Here is a 25,220-nt window from a genome sequence, read left to right as displayed (position 1 = left end):
CATTGTACTACATCTTCAAATAAACCAAACCTGTTTTTAGTTTACCAGTCCTGTGTGAGATTGGCAAGTTTGTAGCAAGCAAGTATAGAAATACAACAAACGCAGATATGGTTAAATAATGAAATGGATGATGCTGCAATGTTAAAGGGAAGGGTACAGGAAGAAACGAAAGATGGGTTCCGAGGGAGATGTAAATCGTTATAGTAGGGGTGGGGATACGTGAATAATCTGGTCAAGAGAAGCAGTGACCCTTGGCCTGGAAATGTGACAAACAAAGGTGGGTAGACCCCTGAGGTACAGACTAACCCCATCAGTACATATCCCGAGTCCTAGCATCTGCACCCCTTTCTCTGCTGGGAGAATGAGACCAGGCTTATCCTTGATGTGTGTTCATGGGGTTTGGCAACTCTCAGCTAGTTTGCAAAAGTGGGGCACTGTTACCAGCTATGTGATCCGCTCCATTGTCAACGTTACAGCAGTGGCCAATATGGAGGGCCACAGTGGAATTTCCCAGATAACCTTCCGAACAAACTTCCCTGTCCTGAAGACCCCTTGATGGTGCTATTCCACAGTGGCTGGACACACTCTAATACGTCACCCAGTGGTCAGCGCTTAGTTACCTGATGGTGACTCTGTTTCTATAATAAAATAAAAGCAAAATACTGTGGGCTAGAAATCTGAAATAAAAACAGAAAGTGCTGGAAAAGCTCAGCAGGTCTGGCAGTGTCTGTGGAGAGGGAAACAGTTAATATTTCGAGTCCGTATGACTCTGCTCTGAAGAAGAGTCACACTGGACTCAAAAAGTTAACCCTGTTTTTCTCTCTCCGCAGATACTGCCAGACCTGCTGAGCTTTTCCAGCATTTTTCTGTTCCCGCTGTTTCAACATCACAGATTAACATCAGTATTCCAGCAACATTGTATGTGACAATGACCAGATAATCTGCTTTTTTTGTGATGCTGATTTGAGGGCTAAATATTGGCCAGGACCTTGGGAATAATTCTCCTGTTAGAGCCGTGGGATCTTTTACATTCACCCAAATGAGGCAGATGGGATTTTGGTTTAATGTCTCACCTGGAAGATGACACTTTGGACGGTGCAGTGCTCCCTCTGTACCACACGGGAGTGTCAGCCTTGATGGCTGTACTCAAGCCACTGGAATGGGAGTTGAATACAGAACCTTGTTGTTCGGGGGTGAAAACGCTACCAACTGAGCCACAGCTGATTTGTACTCAGACCTTATGTTCACACCCAATAGCAATGCAGCAGTTATACATTTCTAGCGATCAGGAAGCAGCGCAGTATCGTCAATTCCCTATCACAGAATTGTTCCAGTGCAGAAAGAGGCCATTCAGCCCATCTGCACCAGCTCTCCGAATGAGCGCTATGACACCTTGCCAGTCTCCTGCCTTTTTCCTGTAACCCTTGCACATTGTTTCTATTCGAGTAATCACCTAATGCCCTCTTGAATGCCGTGATTGAAGCTGCCTCCACCACATTTCCAGGCAGTGTATTCCAGACTCGAACCACTCGCTGAGTGAAAAAGGCCTTGTTTATCCAGGCCGTCCTCCCTCCTCTCTCTCTCTCTCTCCCTCCTCTCTCTCCCTCCTCTCTCTCCCTCCTCTCTCTCCCTCCTCTCTCTCCCTCCTCTCTCTCCCTCCTCTCTCTCCCTCCTCTCTCTCCCTCCTCTCTCTCCCTCCTCTCTCTCCCTCCTCTCTCTTCCTCACACATCTCTGGCTCTTTGGCCTTCAGTCTAAAGAAGAGTGGAGTAATGATACCCAACATCTAATAGGGATTTAATCATCCTGGCCTCCTGGCTCCAGTTTGCAAGTTGCCTTTGCCAGAAGTTTCATGAGCAACTAGTTAACTTTCACTTTATTATAGTAAAGACACAATTCTCTTTTCATCAGAAGGATGCGCTTCACTGGTCTAAAACACGTTTCCCTGTTTCCAAAATTTCTCCTGTTCCTTAAATTTATAAACTATATAAAATGCCTTTTAAATGTTGATTGTTCCACAAATACCATTTCAGTGTTTGGTTCCCTCAGCCCTGCTCGTGTTTCTGGTCACACAAAGTTCAACATGTGGAACAAATATTTGGAATAACTACTAACATACGTTTAATAGGAAAAGTTTAATTTGGCATTATGCTTGTGCAGTACGCAGTGAGTGCTGAATTATTCAAAAGATATACCTCTTGGTTAAGCATCGCATGACCTTTTACAGAATTTGAAGGCGCTATCTAAACGCAGGTGGTTGTTTGTCGGGATCAGAAGATAAATTCAGTCATAGCTTTCAAAAGGGAATTGGATAACTATTTGAAGGGGAAACACTTGCAGGGCTTTGAGTAAAGAGCCAGAGAGTGTGATGACTTGAATAGCTTTACCAAAGAGCCCGCAGAGGCACAATGGGCCGAATGGCCTCCTTTTGTGCTGTATCATCCTATGATTCCAGTACCAGGGTTTAGGGGGGGAGGGTGTTGGGATGCGTTGATGGACACTGTTCTTCAGTAGTCACGTCCCTTAGCCCTTATGACCTGTTAGCCGCCGTCTCAAGATTAAAAAAAATTTCAAGATTTAAAATCCCTGAGTTCATTAGACATCTGCTGGAATATTGTTTATGGAACAATAAGTTCTTCTCATGTGTTTTTAAGCTTCTTAACCCATTTGGCTCGGCTGATATGGACACAAATGTGCATGTTTGTGATGTCTGGCTGAAAGACCGAGTCAGTTCTCTGCTGAGCTATAACTGCTTGTGATTAACTGTGAAGACATTCACAGTGGCAATCCGGCGCAATTCAACCAATATTGCTGTGACTGGCAGTTGCTGGGAGCTGATAACGTTTCTTTTTTGAGAATGAGATCTACCAAAAGGGAGCAGCCTGGTATGGGCATTGAACCACCTGGACAAAGGAGGTTGTTTGGTTAACTCCTTTCTGCCTGACAGCCCTCTGAGGTCTCTGCGCTCCTCCAGTTCCGGCATGTTGCGCATCCCCAATTTTCATCGCTCCGCCAATGGTTGCCGTGCCTTCAGCTACTCAGGCCATGAGCTCTGGGATTCCCCAAATTTCTCCACCTCTCTTCTCCTCCTTTTCAGATGGTCCTTAAAACCGACCTCAGTGGTGACTCGGTGTCAGATTTTGATTGGTAATGCTCCTGTGAAGTGACTTATGACATTTTGCTAAGTGAAAGGTGCTCTATAAATGCAAGCTTTTGTTGTTGTTCACCATAGCAATGGTGGAATGCTGCAAGAGCTGTTGCTTGCCTCTCTAATGAACCTACCAACTGTAGCATAAGGGTATCTGGCACAGCAAAGGGTAACGTGGAACTGGAAAACAGTACTGCCCACAATGTGATGTAAAAAGACACATGACTTGAGACTAGGGTCAGTTGTGGACTGGACAGAGACCTGTGTGGAAGCAAGCATGGAGTGAGCTCATAGCTTGGGCTATACCATGTACATATGTACGTAGCTATGTGCTATCAATAAAACTTAATGTTCAACCATACAAGAGTCAGAACCTCTCTATGAGAGCTACTGAACGTGCAGCATACACAACACCAACATGTCGTTGGAATTAGACAAACACTTGAAAGGGAGAACATTTGCAGAGCTACGGGAGAAGAGCAAGAGGGTGAGCAGGATTGACCCAAGTACTGTGGACTGAGTGGTTTCCTCCTGTGTTGTAAGACTCGAATTCTAAGTGAGTTGGATGGGCTTGCGGGTCAGAGAGTGGTCAGGGGGAAAAGAGGAGTGGAGTTGAATGGCACAGACGTCAAGAATTTTAAGGGGAGATTGGAAAAATTAGCCAGGATTCCTGATCACAGAATACTGAGCTGTGGATCTTTAGTCTTGGCTAGGAAAGACCATGGCAGTGAAAATTGGGTCCTGGGTTTTGTACATGGGCCGGGGGGTGGATTTCAATATAAAAGCAAAGAAGTCGCACTAAATTTTTCAATTGACCACTGGAGTTTTGCGTGCAGCATTTCTGGGCACCTTGTTAAAGAAGACATATATGGTTAAGAAACATGTTCTCTTGGATGGGACCATGAATGGGAACAGTGAGCTACAAAGAATGGATTGAAACATTGGCGTTATTTTGTTGAACAAAAGTAGAGCAACAATCAGAGGGAGCTTATCAGAAATTTGGAAGCTTTTGAGAGGATAAGCAACCAAAGATTATTATTTTTTTTGCTGGTTTGCAATGAGAAGGCACAGGCTGAGGGTTATCTGTGACAGGAAAAACCAAAGGGATAGTTAAAATCAGTCGCTTGGTAGCACAGAACTTGTATATTGCTGAAAAGAGAGACATGTGACCCAAGCTTTTCATCATGCACTCAGCAGGAATTCCAAATTTCAAACTATCACAACAATTTATACTACTGGAGAAAAGGGATGTTGATTGGTTGGCAGCTGATGAGTACAAAACGTAACATGTCTCTTTTAATCAATATGGATGTTAAATTTTTACATTCAGACCTTTATTAGAATGTGGGGCTCTTTCCCTTAAGTGGCTATTGAGGTAGAGATTGGAACATCACTTGAAATGGAAAGGAAATGTCTAAAAGGACAGAGGGAAAGGTGAGGGAATGGGGTTGGAGTGAACATTTGCGGGTGAGGGGCTGAATGCCCATTTCTCTCATTTTTCTAACAAGTGGCTCCTATTGGTGAGTGCCATTGAGAATAGGTGGGATTAGGAATGTGGGTTTTTACAGCAATCAGTAATGGTTCCACTTTGCCTAAGTGTCACCAGAGTAGAGAGGAGAAATTTAGCTGCTCCTAATCCCTACCCCTTCACTCCTGTGTGGCTGCGTGAACAATGAGTCGAGTACTGGACTGTGATATCCCACCGGCAGAACAGCCTGTTCTAGTGGTTAGTGTTGACTCTTGTTGTCTAAACTACCGAAGGGTGCTGGGTTCTGTCTGTTGTATGTAAAAGGTTTCATTGGAACTATTTTAATCTCTCATTTTAAGCATAGGTGTGGACAGTGTCTGATGTGTCCTCTTTGTAAAAAAAATAAGGGTTGTTGGTATTTGGGCATCGCTAGCAAAGCCAACATTTATTACCATCCCCAATTGCCCTTGAGAAGGTGGTGGTGAGCAGCCTTCTTGACCCACTGCAGTCCATGTGGTGTAGGTACACCCAATTTGCAGTTAGGGAGGGAATTCCAGGATTTTGTGTCTAATCCTTTCTTCTCTGCCTGCTCTTTAATAAATAATGCCTTTAATTGCAAGCTTATCAATCGTCCATCTTTCTCTGAAGTGACCTGTATTCTGGTTTCTCTGTTACAACACATAGCCAGTGGCCAAGATCACTTATCTCCACCTATCCCTGGCCCTCTATTCAGCTCTACCTGTCTCCCCCCCACCCCCCCTGCACCTTAAACCAGTTTATATTTCACCTCTTTTCTATTTTTCCTTAGTTCTGTTGAAGAGTCATACGGACTCAAAACATTAACTGTGTTCCTCTCCGCAGATACTGTCAGACCTGCTGAGTTTTTCCAGGTATTTCTGTTTTTGTTTTGGCCAAGATCACTGCCTCACCTGCTCAGGAATTGAATTTGCTGGAACATTTGGAAAGCTGGCCATATCCCCGGCTAGACTAAGGGCTGCTGATCCTGGCTGATGAGTTCCTGGAGGTTTCGTTCTATGACCTCCCATCTTCACCTCAGTCACATTTCCTATCTCCAATAACTGGGTAGACAAGAGTATTCAAAGAGTCCGAAGCAAAACGTACGCTTGACTTAATGCCTTCTTGATTTTTCCCCTGGGTTGCTTGTTTCATTGTCTGTGGAAACTGAACCCTTAATTCCTGGAAAGCTGATGATCCAACCTTGTGTAGGCCGTCCCCCCACCAGTGCTGACTCCAGACATGACCAATCCTTCCAACCATTCCCACATGTCATGCCCTGGCTTCCATTTCTGAGTTCTTGGGCAGGCAGTTTCATCCTCACACCCACATTGTTTGGCCTCCTTTCCCTTCCCATGACCCAAATAACAACGACTTGACTTGTGCACAGACTCAATTCATTGGGAATGCTGATGCCAAAATCTGCACTAGCAGAGAGAGTCAAGGGGCTGCAGGAGATGTATTTGTAGCTGTAGGATGGGCTATGGCTATTGTCTGTGTGGGCCTCGCCCTCACCTTGGAGCCAGAAGGTTCCAGGTTCAGGTGCCACCCTGGAGACTTAAGCAGAAAATCCTACGCAGCCACTCCCAGTGCAGTACTGAGGGAATGCCGCACTGTTGAAGGTGCTGCCTTTTGAGATGGAGATGCTAAACTGAGAACCTATCTGCCCCTGCACGTAAGTACAAAAAGTCCCATGGCACTACTTCAAAGAGGAGCAGCCAGACTTTCCCCGATGTTGTGTCCCTTCAATCAGCATCACAAAAACAGGTCACGTGTCACTATCTCATTGCCGTTTGTGGGATCTTGCTGTGCACAAGTTGGCTGCATTCCCTATGTTACTGCAGTGAATATGCTTCAGAAGTGCTTCATTAGCTGTGGGGTGTTTTGGGAGGTGCTGAGGCTGTGAAAGGCTCTATAGAAATGCAAGTCTTTCTTCAAGTACAGAGTTGTGGTGATTACAGGGCCTTTGATATAATTTGGACTTTGAGCGTAGCCTTAGATTCACTCCCAATGCATTAATAGCCTTCACTGTTGGCACTGCTCGAATTATCAACTTCTGTGCGAGCATGATCCCAACATAAAATTGTAAATCCTGACACATCAGAAAGAAATGGTTGATATACAGACACTGAACTACAGGTAAACCTCGAGGTATTTTTAACTGACTGTAAGCATCTAATAAAAATGCCACATTTAATGCTGCTGCAGATTGACTTCCGACCCAACTTTGCTTGGAGGTGGACTTTGTAGTGAAAAGCAATAGAGTTAGTTAAGAAAATAATCATTTGGTGCATGAGTTAGAATTCTCTCTCTGTGTCCCTCTCTACTCCTTCTTCTCATTATGAACTTACTCCTGCTCCTAATTTGTACATTCGTATCAACATCCAGGGGGTTACCATTAACCAGAAATTGAACTGGACCAGCTATATAAATACTCTGGCTACAAGAGCAGGTCAGAGACTAGGAATTCTGTGACGAGTAACTCACCCCTTGACTCCCCAAAGCCTGTCCACCATCTACAAGGCACAAGTCAGGAGTGTGATGGAATACTCTGCACTTGTCTGGATGAGTGCATCAGCTCCCACAACACTGAAGAAGCTCGACACCATCCAGGACAAAGCAGCCCACTTGATTGATGTCACATCCACAAATATTCACTCCCTCCCCCACCAATGCACAATGGCAGTAGTGTGTACTATTTACAAAGTGCACTTCAGGAACTCAGCAATATTCCTTAGACAGCATCTTCCAAACACATGAGCACTACCATCTAGAAGGACAAGGGCAGCAGACACATGGGAACCCCACCTCCTGGAAGTTTCCCTCCAAGTCACTCACCATCCTGACTTGGAAATATATCGGCCGTTCCTTCAATGTCGCTGGGTCAAAATCCTGGAACTCCCTCCCTAACAGCACTGTGGGTGTACCTACACCACATGGACTGCAGCCGTTCAAGAAGGCAGCTCACCACCACCTTCTCAAGGGCAGCTAGGAATGGGCAATAAATGCTGGCCTAGTCAGCGATGACCACATCCCTTGGATGAATTTTATAAAAGGCCATTCGGCCCCTTGTGCCTGTTCTGCCATTCAATAAGACTGTGGCCTCTACTCTACTTTCCCTCCTACTCCCCATACCCTTGGACTCCCTCATCAATCAAGAATCTATACAAACATGCGATTCAGGACTCTTGTCTCATTCTCTCATCTCATGCATTTCACCAATAAATATTAAGGTAGATAGTCGTTTGGTAATGCAGAACTTGAGTATTGCTGAAAAACAGATATTTTTTTGTCAAAGCTTTTCATCTTGCACTCATCAGGACAATTCACAAGAATACCAAATGTAAAGTGAACAACGACTTATACTTCATGAGGAGTGAGTATTGATTGGTGGAGTCCACTTACCAACCAATCACTGTCTACTTGCCAACCAAGCAGCACACTCCTCTCGTTTAGTATAAATTGTGGTTCCCTTTATATTTGTTATTCTTGTGAATTGTCCAGATGAGTGCAAGATGAAAAGCTTCCACAAAAAATGTGTTTTTTTCAGCAATAAGAAGATGGACTTGCATGCATGTAGCCCCTCTTAAGCCCTCAGGACGCTGCAAAGTGTTTCACAACCAATGAAGTACTTTCTGAATTGTAGTTGCTGTTGTAATGTCGAAAAGGTGGCAGCAGGTTTGTGCACAGCAAGATCCCACAAACAGCAAAATGCTAATGCCCAGAGAACCTGTGAAAAGATGTTGGTTGAGCGTTGAGTTTTGTCCAGGGAAATCTCCCCTGCTCTTTTTCGAAATAGTGCCGTGGGATCTTTCTCGTTGGCTGCAGTTTAATACCTCATCTGATAAATGGAACCCTGATGGTTCAACCACTGGCCCTGGAGTGTCAGTTGAGATTTTACCCGGACAATCTGAAAAATGGGAAGGTCTTCCCTGGATGGCGAACATTGCTATGTACAAAACGGAGTCCTGTGACTTTGTGTTCCCCCTATGCATCCTTCCCTCCCCTTATGGGCTGACTCTGGATGAAACACTGGGCCATGCTCTACCCTGGTTCCTCAGCCAAGCTCTTGCTGGGTAAGTATGAGTTCAGACTGTGAGTTGGCAGGCTCATTGATTGTGTGAGTATCCATGCTGAGTCTAATCGTATTCTACCATGGATCACTGGGTAGAAATTCCACCTCTCTTACCCCAACCCCTTCTCATATGGAGCAGAAAAAGACTAGAATTTCCTTAGATGTAGGAATGTAGTGCCAGCTAAGTGGGTTGTAAGCTTCTCTGTCTGTCTGTCTGTGTCTCTCTCTCTCTATCGGTGTGTCTCTCGCTGTCTCTGCCTGCCTGCCTGCCTGTCTGTCTGTGTCTTTCTCTCTCTTCTCTCTCTCTGCTTTCGTGCCGTGTCATGCTGGGCCAGGATTTGTTGTTACTGACTGTCAGTGTTCCAATCCACATCAAGTATCTGTTCCGTCCCTATAGCTCACCCCAACTGAGAGAACCTGTCGATGGAGTGCAGCTGAATCTGAAAGTGGCCGAAGCAGGATTTGAATGTGTGTGGTCTTAGCAGGACAACAGCTCAACTTGGAATATGCTGTACAGTTCACCATGACTTACCCAGAGCCTCTTCACCAATTCAAGGACAATGTGTCTTTTTCTCCCATGTGTGTGTGTCTCTCTCTCTGTTCTCTCACCCTCTCGTGCTCTCTGTCTGTTGCATTGATCATCTCACTCTGCACCTCAGTCAATCTCGATGTTATCTATTTTTCTTTAATTTTCTCAGTTATTTTCTCTCTTTTTTTTAATGTGTCTCCTTTGCATTCTCTCTCTCAGCATCTGGTCCATTTGTGCGTTCAAATCTTAGCTGGTGAGATGGTACATTGTCTCTTCTCGTCTTTTGTGTGTTTCTCCCTGTGATTGTCTGTGTGTCTGTCTGTCTCTCTTTGATTGTCTGTGTGTCTCTCTCTCTGATTCTCTGTCTGTCTGCCTGTGTCTTTCTATCTCTCCCTCTCTCTCTGTCTATCAGTGGGCCTGGGGCTCTTTCAGCCTGTCGCTTCCCTGTTGTTTGTGTTGCCAATCCATAGTGGTAAGAGCGAATTTTTAAAAAATTCATTCCTGTTGAATGCTTTTGTTTATCAATGATGAAAATATTGCAAGTTTGGGGGTAAATAAGCTGTTTGGGTGGATGGTTGGGTTGAGTGATAAAACCTCCAGGAATACTTCCAGCCTGAGTTGGCAACTGTAGCTCCCTTTATCACTACTGAAACTATCCTTCTCTCTTTCTCATTACCTACCTCCCTTGATGTAATTTTCATTGTGCACACACCCATCTCCTTGACTTTCCATGGCCCTAGATTAGAAATCGCCTGGCGAGTCTCCTGCTTTGTGGATTTAACTATTAGCTCTCCGGTTAAAACATAATCGCTTTCTAATTGCTGCCTCCCATTCTTATTGGTTTAAAATTTTTTTAAACGTGTGCAATTCTGCTGATTGCCTATTTAATCAGCCTTTCTGAGCAACAGTGTGAAGCCCCATTTTTCACCTGTGATTTATATCTTTTACTCTTTCAAGGGATGTGGGTGTCGCTGGCAAGGCCAGCATTTGTTGCCCATCCCTAATTGCCCCTGGAGCTGAGTGGCTTGCTCGGTCATCTCAGAGGGCAGTTGAGAGTCAACCACATGGCTGTGGGTCTGGAGCCACAGACCTGGGTAAGGATGGCAGATTTCCTTCCCTAAAGGGACATTAGTGGACCAGATGGGCTTTTGCAACCATCAGTGATAGTTCTGTGGTCACAATTACTGATACTGCCCCCAGAGCCTTAACCTGGGCCTCTGGATTACCAGTTCAGTGACATTATCACTATGCCACCATCTCCCCCATCATTCCTGCCACTTGCCAGTGAGCTTAACATCATCTACATGTTGCATTGTGTCCCTCCCAGTGCAGCAGAGAAAGGAATTTAACCTGAATTCTTAATAATGCCTCTTACTGTTGCCTGGACTGGCTCATGAGGATTATCTGACAGCTTTGGTCTGTTCGCTGACCCTTCGGGAGCTGCCAAAAGCAGTTCCCCCTGTCTCTCTTTCTCTCTCTCTCTCCCCTCCCTCTCTCCCCCTCGGCCCTTCAAGAGTTGGGAATTTATTCACGCCTCCTGTTTTTCCCCCCCCGGGAAGTGGAATTCCTCTCTGCTGGTCCTGCCCTCCCCTAGATACGCAGAGGGTGAAAAGATCGGAATTTTCCGGCAAATATTTGAACACCCGGTCTCCCACATTGAGCAGCGCAGGTGCATGCTGGTAATGAAGTCTCAGTCACAGGGAATTTCTATGCCCCTTGTGTTTGTAGTTGCTGGAATGAAGTGCAGGAGTTGGAGGGTGGGGTGGAGGAAAGTTGTACAATTCAGAGCATGAAATGCCTTCAACTCTTCCAATAAATAATGTAACTTGATCATGAGTGGGCCGAGAGGGAACAAAAGGGGCTTTCTGTGTTATGATCTTTCGACACTAATTGAGTCAGTGACTCCAAATGAAAATATTTGACCATGGGCCTAATTTTTTCTCAGAAATTTAAAGATCAAGGTTCAGGATTTTCTTTTCTCTCTCTGTCCTGATTTGTCAACCCCCTGAGACAGACTCCCTGATTCTGTTGAAATCTGACTTAATGTAATGTACCCATCAGATTGGATTGAGCCCCAGTTCCCAGCGATGAATGGAAGCTGACTGATTCCCTGCACCAAGCTTTCCTTTGTTTTTGTATTTCAGTAAAGATTGACCTAAATAAAAGGATGACTTGAAAAGTGAATTATTCTGGAGATCCCTATTCAGCTATGTCCGTGTCTGTGTGTTTCTGTCTATGTGCAGCTCAGTGTGTGCACTTCTCTGTATATCTGTCTTTTTTGTGCCTCTGGACTCATCTCTCCGTGTGCGTGTCTGTGTTTTTGTGTATCTGTGTATACTTGCCCTTGTGTGTCTCTGAGTATGTATCTGTTTTCTTTACATGTGTTTGTGTCTGTTGTTTAGTGTGTGTGTGTGTCTCTGTTCGTCTTTGTGTGTGTGTTTGTCATTTTGTGTGTGCGTGTGTGTGTGCATGTTGCATGTGTGTGTGTCTCTGTTTGTCTTTGTGTGTGTGTGTTTGTCATTTTGTATGTGTGTGTGTGTTTGTGCTTGGCTGCGTGTCTCTCTCTGTCTGTTTGTCATTTTGTGTGTGTGTGTGTGTGTGTGTGTGTGTGTGTGTCTCTGTGTGCATCTTGATATGACCAGGAGGGGAGGAGTGCACTGTCTGTCACTCGTTCCACTACTCCATGGGTCTGAACATATATTTAAATGTTTTCTGCAGGTAGCTATATGGCCAATTATGTGCTTTGCCTGTGAATCTCAGGATTGCACACGCACAAATAAGACATAGGAATTCTGTCAAATGGTTAAAGGTCAGTGCTGGTGGAGTCAGTTAACACCTTCAAGTGAGGAAGAATATTCCCTGTTGTCCTCACTGTGTATCTTGGTGATGGTTTCATTTCTGTAGTTTTAGTTCCCGACTCCTCGATTGGAATGCACTGGAATGTCCTAGTCCACGAATCATTCCAAACCAGGCCAACTCAGCTCAGCGAAGAGCGGAACCCAGGATTGGCCCTCAGGGCTTTGCTGAGTGACTGACTTCAGCAAGGGATATTGGAAGGGGACCAGGCGATGAAAGCCAGGGAGGTCTGCAGGCAAAATATTTATTGCATTAAAGGAAAATATTAATAAAGGATTGATTAAATCGTAAGGTGTAGATACATATGGATGCAGAATGGGGAGGGAGGTTGATTCGATAGGATCGGGTGTATTTATGAAGCATCTCATCAGGGATCACAGGACATTGCAGAGCGTCGCACAATGTATTATTTTCGAGTGCCGTCGCTGTTATGAGGCAGACATTTGGTTTGCAACAATTTCCCACAAGAGGTTGCTCAGATTTTTGGCTGGTCGCCCAGGATACGGGGAGAGCTCCCCATTTCCCAAATCAAATAATGCTGTGGAATTGTGATTCCCAGCGAAGCGACTGCGCCTCCTGGATTTAATCGAGATTTTCAAGATGTTAAGTGGAGCATGTAGAGTACAGAGAGACAGAGAGAGAGAGAGAGAAACTATTTCCGCTGGTTGGGGAGTCTAGAACTTAGGGGCAGGGTCTAGAAAATTAGAATCAGACCTTTCAGAAGTGAGGTTAGGAAATACTTCCACACACAACAGATCCTAGGAATGAAAGGCTTAGCATATGAGGAACGTTTGAGGACTCTGGATCTCGATGGAGTTTAGAAGGATGAGGGGGGATCTGATTGAAACTTACAGAATACGGAAAGGCCTGGATAGAGTGGACGTGGGGAAGATGTTTCCATTAGTAGGAGAGACTAGGACCCGAGGGCACAGCCTCAGAGTAAAGGGAAGACCTTTTAGAACAGAGATGAGGAGAAACTTCTTTAGCCAGAGAGTGGTGAATCTATGGAATTCATTGCCACAGAAGGCTGTAGAGGCCAGGTCGTTGAGTGTATTTAAGACTGAGATAGATAGGTTCTTGATTGGTAAGGGGATCAAAGGTTACGGGGAGAAGGCGGGAGAATGGGGTTGAGAAACTTATCAGCCATGATTGAATGGCGGAGCAGACTCGATGGGCCGATTAGCCTAATTTCTGCTCCTGTGTCTTATGGTCTTAGAATTTTGCAATGCTCTTTGCAAATGGCAGTTGGTGCGGTTGTTAATTTTAAATCCGAGAGTAATAGATTCTTGTTAGACAAAGGTCTTGGGGGATGTGCATATCAGCCATGTCGTCATTGAATGGCAAGCAGGTTTGAGGGGCTGAATGGCCCCTGTTCTTCAGTGTCGCCCTCCCTCAGTGCTGCACTGCACTTGAACGCACACCTTTCAGAGGCCAGAGAACTAATTGTCAAGCCGAATAGAAATTATAGTCAAACAGTACCAAGCATCCGAATTAGGAGCAAGCTACTTGGCCCTTCGAGACTGCTCTGCCATTCAGTAAGATGATGGCTGATCTGACTGTGGCCTCAACTCCACATTCCCACCTACCCCCGGTAACCTTTCACCCCCGCACCCCCCCCCCTCCCTGTCCTTTCTTATCAAGAATCTATCTCGCTCTGCCTTAAGAGTGTTCAAAGACTCTGCTTCCACTTCCTTTTGAGGGAGAGAGTTCCAAAGACTCATGATTCCCTCAGAGAAAAAAAATTCTCATCTCTGTCCCAAATGGGATACCCCTTATATTTTAAACAGTGACCTGTAGTTCTAGACTCTCCCGCAAGAGGAAATGCCCTCTTCAGGTCGGCCCTCGGGATCCCTTGTTTCAGTCAACCTGGCTGTCGTGTTTTTAGACTTGAGAAAGACCTGAAGTGGTTCTAAAGGGTTAATAGCACAGTGAAACTGCAGTGAGGTTTAAATTGCAGTTATGGCTGCCTGAATCTGTCGCTGTCAAAGCTTGCAAGGCTGACATTTAGGTGGTTCAGCTGACAGACTAAGGGTTAATTTAAAGGGGAAAGCCACCCCAGTTCAAGAAGCCTTGCTTTGCTTTTTGAAAGTAGGGTTGAAAACCCCTCTGGGATTGGCCTGGAGTTTCCAGGAATTGAAGATCAATCTCCAGGATGCTGTTTTGTGCAGACCTGGAGAAAAATCATTGGGACGTTCAAAAAGATTGAACATTTTTCTTGACCAGATATAAAAACGTGGAAAATGGGAGAAGAAAAGGCTGTTTGGCTGACAGTCAATCATGCAGTTGGATAATGAGTCTGTTTGCTTTCCAATTGGCGTAGGAAGGCAGTGTGTCACAAGGATGGATGTGTAATGGCCGGAGTGTGGGGGCAAGTCACGTGAGCAAACTTCCAAGAATATATTTAATCACAGTTGGCAACCCGGGTAGAAAGCTGGACTTTATTCCCGGTTCCTGTCTACAAGTGATCTCGACAGGGAACTACCCTGACTTTCTGCTGCAGCCATTTTTTGCAAAGAACCTTTCAAATGGCAGGAGAGGGTGACAATTCCTTGAAGCGGGGAGAATTTGGTTGGGGTGTGGTGGGGTGGAGGGGGAGGAACGTAAAGATAGGTGAAATAAACTTTGTGGGAACAGATTCGTAAACAATCAAAGCTGAATGAGCACAGAAAACATGCTATGGCTCTTTTTTCATAGGAGAATTGAATGATTCATGAAGGGGGGAATCCCTACAGACTTTAATTACTTCTCCATGTTATATGTTGAGACTGTACAATGTAAAAACTGAAGCTTTTATTTCCTGACTGAAAATGTATGATAATATGTTGCTCCGTATGTTAATAGTGCTCAGGAGTTTTCTTCACTCTTGAAAGTATTTTATTCTACATGGGATGTGGTCTTCACTGGCTGGGCCAGCATTTATTGCCCAACCCTAATTGCCCTTGAGAAGGTGGTGGTGAGCTGCCTTCAACTGAACTGTTGAAGAGTCATATGGACTCGATACGTTAACTGTGTTCCTCTCCGCAGATACTGCCAGACCTGCTGAGCTTTTCCAGGACTTTTATTTTTGTTTTGGATTTCCAGCATCTACAGTTTTGTGCTTTTATCTCAGTGCTATAATCTCCCTGCTCTTGTACTCTATGCCCCAGTTGATAAAGCCTAGGATACTGTAAGTTTTATTAACTATTCCCTCAACTGCCTGCCGCTTTTAATGACAGGCCAATGACATATCCACTCTTGTGGCCACCATATGATATAGCACAACATAAGTTCCATGTTGGGGACGTGCTTCCCCGTTCTGTAGAATGTGTTCACTGAAGCAAGAATCTTCTTCAACTTATTCCTCCCATTAACATTTAAGGTTCTTAGAGGAGTTGACAGGGTGAATATGGAGAGGCCTTTTGCCTTGCTTAGGGGCAGGGGGGCAGAGCCTTGGGGTAAGGGGTCGACCATTTTGGACATGAGATGACTTGAGTTGACTAGGATACCCGGGAGAGCTTGCCTGCCCTTCTTTCAGAATAGTGCTGTGGGTCTTTTACAACCCTCTTGCGACAATGCAGCACCTCCTCAGCCCTGCACTAGACTGTCAGTCCAGATTTTGTACTCCAGTCCCTAGAGTGGAACTTGAACCCACAGCCTTCTGATTCAGATGCAGGAGAGCTACCCATTGCGAAGCAGCTGGCAACAACTCTTAAAGTTAGAAACAGCCATGCCCTTGTGTACTACATTAACGTTCATTGGATGTTGGCAATTCCTGCTGCATAGGTTGCGCACAGAGCACTCAGCCCAACTCCTGTTTTCAAACATCCCATGTCTATATTCAAGTCCCTTTAAGGCACTTGCATCCTGCATTTGAAGATTTTAGTCAGCATTTGAACTGCCTTCTTGAACCGCTGCAGTCCATGTGGTGTAGGTACACCCACAGTGCTGTTAGGGAGGGAGTTCCAAGATTTTGACCCAGTGACAATGAAGGAACCGGGATATATTTCCAAGTCAGGATGGTGAGTAACTTGGAAGGGAACTTGCAGGTGGTTGTGTTCCCATCTATTCTTTGCCCTTGTCCTTTTAGATGGTCGTGGTCGTGGGTTTGGCAAGTGCTGTCTAAGGAGGCTTGGTGAATTCCTGTAGTGCATCTTGTAGATGGTTCAGACTACTGCTATTGTGTGTCGGTGATGGGGGGAGTGAATGTTTGTGGATGTGGTGCCAATCAAGTGGGCTGCTTTGTCCTGGATGGTGTTGAGTTTCTTGAGTGTTGTGGGAGCTGCACTCATCCGGGCAAGTGGAGAGTATTCCATCATACACCTGACTTGTGCCTTGTAGTTGGTAGACAGGCTTTGGAGAGTCAAGAGGTGAGTTACTCGCTGCAGGATTCCTAGGCTCTGACTTGCTGTTGTATCCACAGTATTTATATGGCTAGTCCAGTTCAGTTTTTGGTCAGTGGGTAACCCCCCAGGATGTTCATAGTGGGGGATTCAGTGATGGTAATGCCATTGAATGTCAAGGGGCGATGGTTAAATTCTGTCTTGTTCAAAATGGTCATTGCCTGGCACTTGTGTGGCATGAATGTTACTTGCCACTTGTCAGCCCAAGCCTGGATATTGTCCATGTCTTGCTGCATTTGGACATGGTCTGCTTCGGTATCTGAGTCATCGTGAATGGTGCTGAACATTGTGCAATTATCAGCGAACATCCCTACTTCTGACCTTATGATGGAAGGAAGGTCATTGATGAAGCAGCTGAAGATGGTTGGGCCGAGGACACTACCCTGAGGAAGTCCTGCAGTGATGTCCTGGAGCTGAGATGATTGACCTCCCACAATCATAGCCACCTTTGTGCTAGGTCTGACTCCAATCAGGTCTGACTCAATTCCCCCTGATTCCCATTAACACCAGTTTTGCTGGGGCTCCTTGACGCCACACTCAGTCAGATGCTGTCTTGATGTCAAGGGCAGTCACTCTCACCTCACCTCGGGAGCTCAACTCTTTTGTCCATGTTTGGACCAGGGCTGTAATGAGGTCAGGAGCTGAGTGGTCCGGGCAGAACCCAAACTGAGCATCAGTGAGCAGGTTATTGCTAAGCAAGTGTTGCCTGATAGGACTGTTGATGACCCCTTCCATTCATTTATATGATGATGGAGAGTAGACTGATGGGGCAATAATTGGCCGGGTTGGATTTGTCCTCCTTGTGTACAGGACATACCTGGGTAATTTTCCACATAGCCGGGTAGATGCCAGTGTTGTTGCTGTACTGGAACCAGCTTGGCTAGGGGCGCGGCAAGTTCTGGAGCACAAGTCTTCAGTACTATTGCCGGAATATTGTCAGGGCCCATAGCCTTTGCAGTATCCAGTGCCTTCAGCCACTTCTTGATATCATGTGGAATGAATCAAATTGGCTGAAGACTGGCATCTGTGATGCTGGGAACCTCGGAGGTCCACGTTTATTACCTCAACAAACAGGAGGTTCCCTGCAAACGCTATGGGGCCTGACATGGTAAATCGTGCAAGACAAATCATGTCAGTTATTGCTGAGAGGTACGTTACATTCTAATCACAGAATCAGATTTTACATGGGGAAAACAAAGGACCATTTCCCATAGTACAGAATGCCATGGAATTAGAAAGAACGGGGGAGGAAGGGAAGTAGATATACAAGGAGCGAGCCTGGATTTTCAAAGACTGCTATTATGAAGTGGAGAGGATTGACCAGGATTCCCGTTTGTGTTGAAGTTTGAGTGAAGGAGTTAAGAGTAGGACAAAGGGCCACGCGCTTTGAGAGCAACATGAGGATGAAGGTGTTGGATAGTGTATAATGGAGGGTTAGTGTTGGAATACGTATTTAAGGGATATCAGATTGACATCACTAAAAGGGAAATGTGTCATGTGATCCAGTCTTGGTTTCACTTTTTTGCTTTGAGCAAAGCATAGACATACAGCTCTGATGCCTTCTAGATATACCGATGTATATCTATTCTCATGTACCTCGTCTGAATAAACAAATCCAAAACATGTTTACCAAATCCGCTATGAGTGATTGGTGCCTTGTACAGTACATGAGCCCAAGGTATTATATCAGTATCATGACACGACAAGCAAGAGAACTGTGTGGCTGTGGCCAACATTCTGGTAAGGGTCACGATTCATCAAAGAAACCTGCTTTACCTATAATAGTTTCTGAATAAAAGCTGAAACGTTTTGGCCACTCCCTATTGATCTGTAAGTGACCTCGAGATTAGCATTGGCCACAGTGGCTGAGACATGCAGAGCGTTAGTACTGTGTTTGTTTTGTGACACTGTGACCTTTGGCCTCTGTCGTGACCTTGCTTGTTCTGCTTCCCCCCCCAACCTCCCCGCAACCCCCCCCCCAACCTTACCTCCCCAGGGTGATATCCAGCAGCTGCTGATGTCGCCGGACCCGAAAGCAGCCTACAGCTACTGCGAGAACTACATCCCCGACTGCGACAGCCTTCTACCCTACCCCATGAAGTTTCCGGAACCTGTTTATGAGGAAGAGGTGGGTGCGCTCCGTATTTATTCCGTGACTTGCGGTGCTCTTTGGGCTAATTCTTCCGTCCTGTCCAAACCTGGGGAAAAGGTGACATTCAACAACAGTAAACACTGCGTCCACACTCTGGCTTTGCAGTGTTGTCAGAGTAACTACTCTGCTCTGCTCTTGGCAGATGTTTGATGTAAGTCGAGGGAAATAAGTGCAACCCAGTGGAATTCAAGAGAAGTTCCACCATTTCCGAACGTTAAAACAGTTGGTTCTCAATTAGAAAGCCTAATGTCAAGGAATCATCGCCTGTGTATGTCCTTGCTGTTCCCTCTGCTTGCTGCCAATCAGAAAGCTCTCCTTAAGTGAGTGCTCGGTTCCCCTAAAGCCCGAATGTCCCACCCCTATGGCAATAAGCTCTCTGTTTGGAGTACTGCCCAAATTGTGTGTCAGTAATAATGACCCGTCTGGAGCTCCCAATAAATTAGGAGGTGGCACTTAGCAGATCATTGAAAGTTAAATAAACGAGAATGTGTCGGGAAAAGCTGCAATCTCTCGCTTACACGCCAATTGAAGAGTTTGACCTTTGACTCCTGAGGAAAAAGGCTGTGTAAATTGTCAACTTAGTGGCTTGCTGGTTTATACTCTCTCTCTCTCTCCCTCCCTCCACGGACGGAGAAGCAGGAGTGCCATTTTTAACCTTTATTTTTATTGGAAAACAGGTCTCGAGGAAGGCTTGGGCACTGGTCCAGTGCTCGTCAATAAGTTGCTGTTTATGTTTGTGATGAGAATTTTTTTTTGAGTATTTCTTTGTTGGAAGGTGAGTGATGTTGAAACCCTGACCTGCAAAGGACTTGGATTTCCCATGTTCCGTGCGATATATTTTCTTTTTACAAAGCTGTTTCACAACGTTGGAATTCTGCTACTGTTTGTCGCCAGTGTGGATATCCGAGGGATCGCCAATCCTGGTTGGAAATATTTCTGGTGACTGTTTTTTTTGCAGCTGTGTCCTGGAGGTCACTGTTCAATTCCTGGATGCTCCAGGCCAAATGATGTAGGAGGGACGTGAGAAAGAACCCTTTCACGCAGCGAGCGATAATGACCTGGAACTCGCTGTCTCCGAGGGTGGTGCAAGTAGAGACAATCAGTGATTCCCAAAGGAAATTGGCTGACCACTTTGAGAGAAATAAAGTTACAGTGTTAGAGGGATAGAACAGGGAAATGGGACTGACTGTGTTTCTCTGCAGAGAGCCTCGATGGGCTGCATGGCTCCTTCTGTGCCATAAAGTCTCAATGGCTCTATTCTGCAAGTCTGGAATAGCTCAACTTCCTGACACAGGGCAGCACTTTATGCCCATGGATTTAGATGTGTCTGCTGTGTAGCGTAATGACTATTGTTCCAATGTTTATAGACACTTCCTTCCTTCAAGCGCCAGTGCTTCAGTAACCAAAGGACTCGAAAAGTCTCTCTGGCCTGGTACATAGCCATTTTCACACTCCACGAGTTCAGCCTTCCTGACTGGCTGATATTGCGTCATGTCAGTGTTTACGTTAGAGTGTAAATCCAGATACGGCCCAGAGTGAAGCAGAGTGAGACCTCCGACTCCAGGAGTGTCTTGCTGCTCTTCACCCTGTTACCAAGATGGACTTTGACTTTAGATTCTGTTTCTTAATAACTACAGTATGTGTGTGAAGCAACACCGTGTCACATCAATGCTAAGAGTTTTAATAAACCATTGAGATGTTCCCATCATCAGCACATCAGTCAGGTAGCTGGTTAGATCCTCGCTGTAAGTTGGAGGAACTGACCAATGGTGGGGCGGTTAAAGTGCCCGGGCCATTTTAACCCACCCTGATCCTGCAGGGTAATAACTAGGTCACTTTAGCAGGCAAGGTGGTGAGACGCCCTCCAGAAATCAGACGGGCCTTTTCTTACACAGATTGCATGTCAGTGACATCATCAGGGCCCGGCCCCAATCTCAACATGAGGCCTGCTGTGGGTAGGCCCATAGTAGCCACATCACAGACTCGTGTGAGGTCAGAGTCAGTAAGTGATTGCTTTCAACTTACAACAGCAGTTTCCTGGAAAGCTGATGTTTCCTTGTGAGCCCGTGCCAACCCGTGTGCCAGCTGGCAGTGATCGGGAGTGGGGTTTGATTCCCGGAACCCGTCGAGCACCAGGCCCGAAGGAAAACTTGCCCGTTTATCCCGGACTTGGGTTGAGTTGTTTTATTCTGTGTGTGACGTGCTTTTTGTTCACAGGGTGACACATAAATGTGAAGCCTCAATAAGCCAACATAACCACAACGTAGAGATATGGCGCAGGCCAAAGGGGAAAAGCAGCCCATCCGGGTCATCTTTCCTTTGATCATTTGTCAACCATCTTCATTCTGATCTTTTCTCTTGCTTTTTCATCGTTGCTGTCAGTAGACCACTCCTTGCTCATCCTATTTGGGCTACTTGACTTCCCATGACAACCCTTCCTTTTCCTGCTGGGAAATAGTGTATGACCTCCCTCCAGTCCCTCTCCTTATCAACGGGGGAACCACCACTGAACTTATCCAAAACTCTTGGGGCTGACCTTCCACCTCTCGCCCTCCATAAACTCCGGCTCATTGGCAACGCCCTGCTGTGCATGTTCTGATTCATACCAAGCTCCACTCGCCCATTTCCTCCTCTGCCCACTGTCCTGGGTTGTCACCCGGTCCGACAATGCTTCAAATTTAAATGCCAAATCCCTCCCTGGCCTAAGTCCTTCCGATCCCTAACCTCCTTCAGCCCTGTAACCATCCGAGATCTCTATCCTCCTCCAGTTCTGACCTCTTGCACATTCCCGATTTTTTAAATTGCCCCACCATTGGTGACTGAGCTGTCAGCTGCCTGGACTCCAAGCTTCCTCCCGAAACAGCTCTTCCCCTCTCCCTCTCTTTTTTTTCCTTTAAGACGCTCCTTAAAACCTGCCCTTTTGGTCAAATCCCCACTTTCCTTTGCTCCCCTCTGTTGACGCCATATCTTCAACTCTGGAATTTCCTCCTTAAATCTCTGCCCCCCCATCCCCACTCCAAGACGCTCCTTAAAACCCAAGTCTTTGACCAAGCTAGTTTTTCCATTGGCCTCAGCAGCTGATTGACGACGCATAGGTGGGATTGAACCCTCACTGCCCCACTAGTCATGTCAAAGGGTCTGGCTGGTAATTTGATGATGTTTGTTTGTTTGTTTGATGTTGCTGTCTACTTTTGCAAAGGTGTTTTGTGGATGCAGGGCTTGTGCCTGGGTAAAGTATTCTTGTTTGTTTGTTCTGATAATCCCAGTGTGTATCTCTGAGTAGACTGTATGTCCTCCTATTGCTGTACTGTGTTGTGTCTGTCAGGCAAATTGTCCCTTGGAAATAGGACATCCAGCTTTCGGTTGGATGTATTCCTTGAGGTTTCGTTTGCACAGCCTCTCATCTGCAAACATCTGGCCTGTTCAAGCAGCTATTTCCCCACTCCTGAACCCACCACCCCCAGCACCCCCCCCCCCAACCCTTCAATCCCTCAATATTTTTGAAACTTGGAGGTGAAAATATTCATGACACTTACGATTTTCTCTTGGGTTTGCTCTCAGCAGCTCTTGGGGGATTAATCTTTAATTCTTGAGGACAAACGCCTCTTACCCCCACCGATTTTTAACCACAAGTGCAAACCTCCGGGCATGGTGACCTCCAAGCCGGCGTACGATGGAGGCTGGCATCACCCACCCACCCTCCCACCCCCACCCCCACCCACCGCCCCCCCCCCCCCCCCCCCCCCCCCCCCCCCCCCCTCCCAACACAATGAAAGATCTGGTCTTGTCAGCCTTTTGTTCCCTCCCACCCCATCCCATCTCTTCCTCCCCTCTTTCTCTTTGTACGTCTCCTTTGCTTTAGTTTCTCTTTCTCGCTGCTTTTTACAGACAACAACCGCTCGCCCCCGCCACAATAAAAGGAGGAAGGGTCGCAAACGGTCTAAAAAGAAGGGCGAGGGCAGATCAAAGAAATCGAAAAAAAATCGCAGAAAGAAGAAGAAAGATCGGGCTGCCCGGCAAAAGATAGAAACATTTGGGGTTGGGGAACAGGTAGACAAAAGAAAAATCCCAGAAAAACCAATCGAGCTCCTTCTTAGGGCGATGTAGGAGGAGCTTTGATGGCTGACACGTATGATTCTGCTAACACAGGCTTAACACAGGCTTACTAAACTCTGCAAAGCCCTGTTCATGTTACATTCCCACCATTGATGTCCTTGCCACTATTTACCAGTCCCTTCACAGGATGTGAGTTTGGTGATGGAAGAGAGGTGGGCGGAAGAAAAGAAAAATCACATTTGAATTTGTACAGTTGACCCTTTGCTAGCCATCAGTTTGTCCGTGTGGTACTTAATTTATTAACGTTAATCTGAAACCAGAACTGAAAATTGTCAGCCAATGACTTCTGACCAATGACCTCCCTTGTGCTTTTTCAAAGAGTCCGATGCTTGTCCAAATCATCTGTTTGGATCATGCAAACCTGCTGGATTTTCTAAATTTTAAATTCTAAATTTTTAATCACTTTTAAGAATTTCCACGAGATGGGCTTGGCTCCTGGTTGTTTGAGGACCAGACACTTATGTTACCTGAAAGATTTGTAATCTAAGCCCAACACAAGCCTGAATGACAAGTGTAAAGTTCCATGTCTCCCCCCAAAATCGTTCTCTGCAATATTGGGACTCCCCATCCTAAACGTCTCAATGAATGTACCAGATACCGAAAGGGACTTAGGAACAGGAGAGGCCATTCAGTCCCTTGAGCCTGCTCCACCATTCAATGAAACCATGACTGATCTTTGTTTTAACGCCCTTTACCCACCTTCCATTCACTTAATAACCTGATCCAACAAACATCTATCGATGTTCATCTTGGATTTTTCGATTGGCTCAACAGCTTTTCGAGCACAGGAGCTCCAGATTTTCTAAGAAAAGGCATATTGTTTGGCGGGGGGGTGGGGGTTGTGGTAATGTTTTAGGGTACTGAAGTTGTTAGGAGTAAAATGGTGGATACAAAGGAACAGAGATCCAATAGCATCAGAAAATGCGGTTCAGATTTCATACTATAGCCTCCTGGTAGCAATCTTATCCCGTGAAGGTATTTCCTGGGAAGTATTTGGCAAGATTATGGTAACTCTCCCCCTCCCCCCTTCCCCCTTCCCTTCCCACCCTCCCAGTGATTTTGATGCAATCTGAATGGGGCTTGAAGAGTTTATTTGTCGCAAATGAATTAATGCGTCACTGAGAAATTGCTGATAATTGGAATGTGTGCTTCACGGCAGTAACTGAAAGCAATAATCAAGCTTTTTGCGATTGAGATGCTAGACTTTAACATCACGCATTGTTTGGAGTCTCATTTTGAGCTGTGCCACAAGCTTATTTTAATCTCCTGAGGTTTGTTTTTATCTTTGAATTATTGATTTGACTTCATTTGAAGGTATGTGACTAGGTACGAACAAACGTGGATGGGCAGCTCATTGTTTTAGAAGTCTGGAGGGGACTAGCTAGACTAGGTGGGACAACAGGTCTGTCCTCTGCCTTCCCAATAGCATGCCCCCTTCAAATGTTGCACTGGGAATCAAGACTCCATCAGGTAGGGTTTAAACCCAAAACCCGTAGGGAGGTAGGAGAAACTGGAGAGCTGAATTGACTTCAGGATTCACTGGATCACTCTTTCAGAGTCTGGCTCAAGAAGCAATATTGACCAGAACCTTAGGAACAGGCCTAATCACTTGGTGGTTTGAGAGGACTGTGTATGGTGAAGAGAGAGGAAAAAGAAGGTGTGAGCAACACAGAACTTCACTGTGCCTTGTAACAGAAAAGAAAAAATATATTTTAAAATGGAATTAAAACTGATTGAAGCACCCTTTGTTTAGAATATTTGGATCAATGCACCGTGGGCCATGTTCCAGTCAATAAGCAGGTAACTTGACAATTGCTGCAGATAAGCATTATAGTCCTGCAACTGTCTGGGAGAAGGGTGGGGGGAAAAAAGCAGCCCATCAAATGCTTCCCAAATTTCCTTCCTCCTAAGGCCGAGTGCTTGACTGCCGTCTAAGGTATTCCTACTACTGTGGATCCAGAATATGATGTCCTGTCGTGTGGCAAATTGCATTGAGACTCTGATGTATTACCATTGTTGATAGATCAGTGAGGTATCTAGTCAGGTCTGGCAGGTGACCACCATCCTATTCGGATCACCTGAAGTCACAACCAGAGTTGGCCGTTGTGGACAGGTTCCTCTGATTTGCTGATGCCTCACACCCTTGCTTTTTCATCTAGGATAAGGAGCTGACTCCACCAGAAGAAGTAGAGAATGCTTATGATTATTTCCTTGGTGCAGACTATTACACAGACCTGGAGTCCGCCATCTACAATGCCTCGGTGAATGCTGAAGTTGTAGCAGACAATGTAACCAATCATGAGGTAATCCCCATTGCTGTAGGGTATTTATTGGTGCCTCCAGAGCCCAGGAACATGGTGACCTTTAAGCTTCATAGACTGTAAGGTTGCTTGTGCCTCGTGCATGAAATGAAGTTCAGTTGAGTGAAAACCTGGCCAGTGTACAGAGCTTCCAGAGTGATTAACATTTGGCTGCCGTGCTCAA

The 25,220-nt window shown here is 45.7% G+C and overlaps 1 protein-coding gene across 2 annotated transcripts in view; it reads left to right on the top strand.

The window, feature by feature from the left end:
• The window catches only part of LOC121271150 (collagen alpha-1(XI) chain-like), a 318,218-nt gene that overhangs the window by 69,204 nt on the left and 223,794 nt on the right, over positions 1 to 25,220 (top strand). The window contains exons 5-7 of one of the 2 annotated variants that reach the window (XM_041176909.1): positions 18,465 to 18,596; positions 22,509 to 22,670; positions 24,896 to 25,039. In XM_041176909.1, coding sequence (XP_041032843.1) covers positions 18,465 to 18,596; positions 22,509 to 22,670; positions 24,896 to 25,039 — 438 coding nt within the window. The remainder of the gene's footprint in view (positions 1 to 18,464; positions 18,597 to 22,508; positions 22,671 to 24,895; positions 25,040 to 25,220) is intronic. The other variant, XM_041176910.1, reaches the window with a different exon arrangement.

Source organism: Carcharodon carcharias, chromosome 30, assembly GCF_017639515.1.
Source record: "Carcharodon carcharias isolate sCarCar2 chromosome 30, sCarCar2.pri, whole genome shotgun sequence".
In the NCBI taxonomy this organism is placed as follows: Eukaryota; Metazoa; Chordata; class Chondrichthyes; order Lamniformes; family Lamnidae; genus Carcharodon; species Carcharodon carcharias.
Note: the sequence above shows the minus strand (reverse complement) of the source record. Positions and strands in the feature narration are given on the sequence as shown.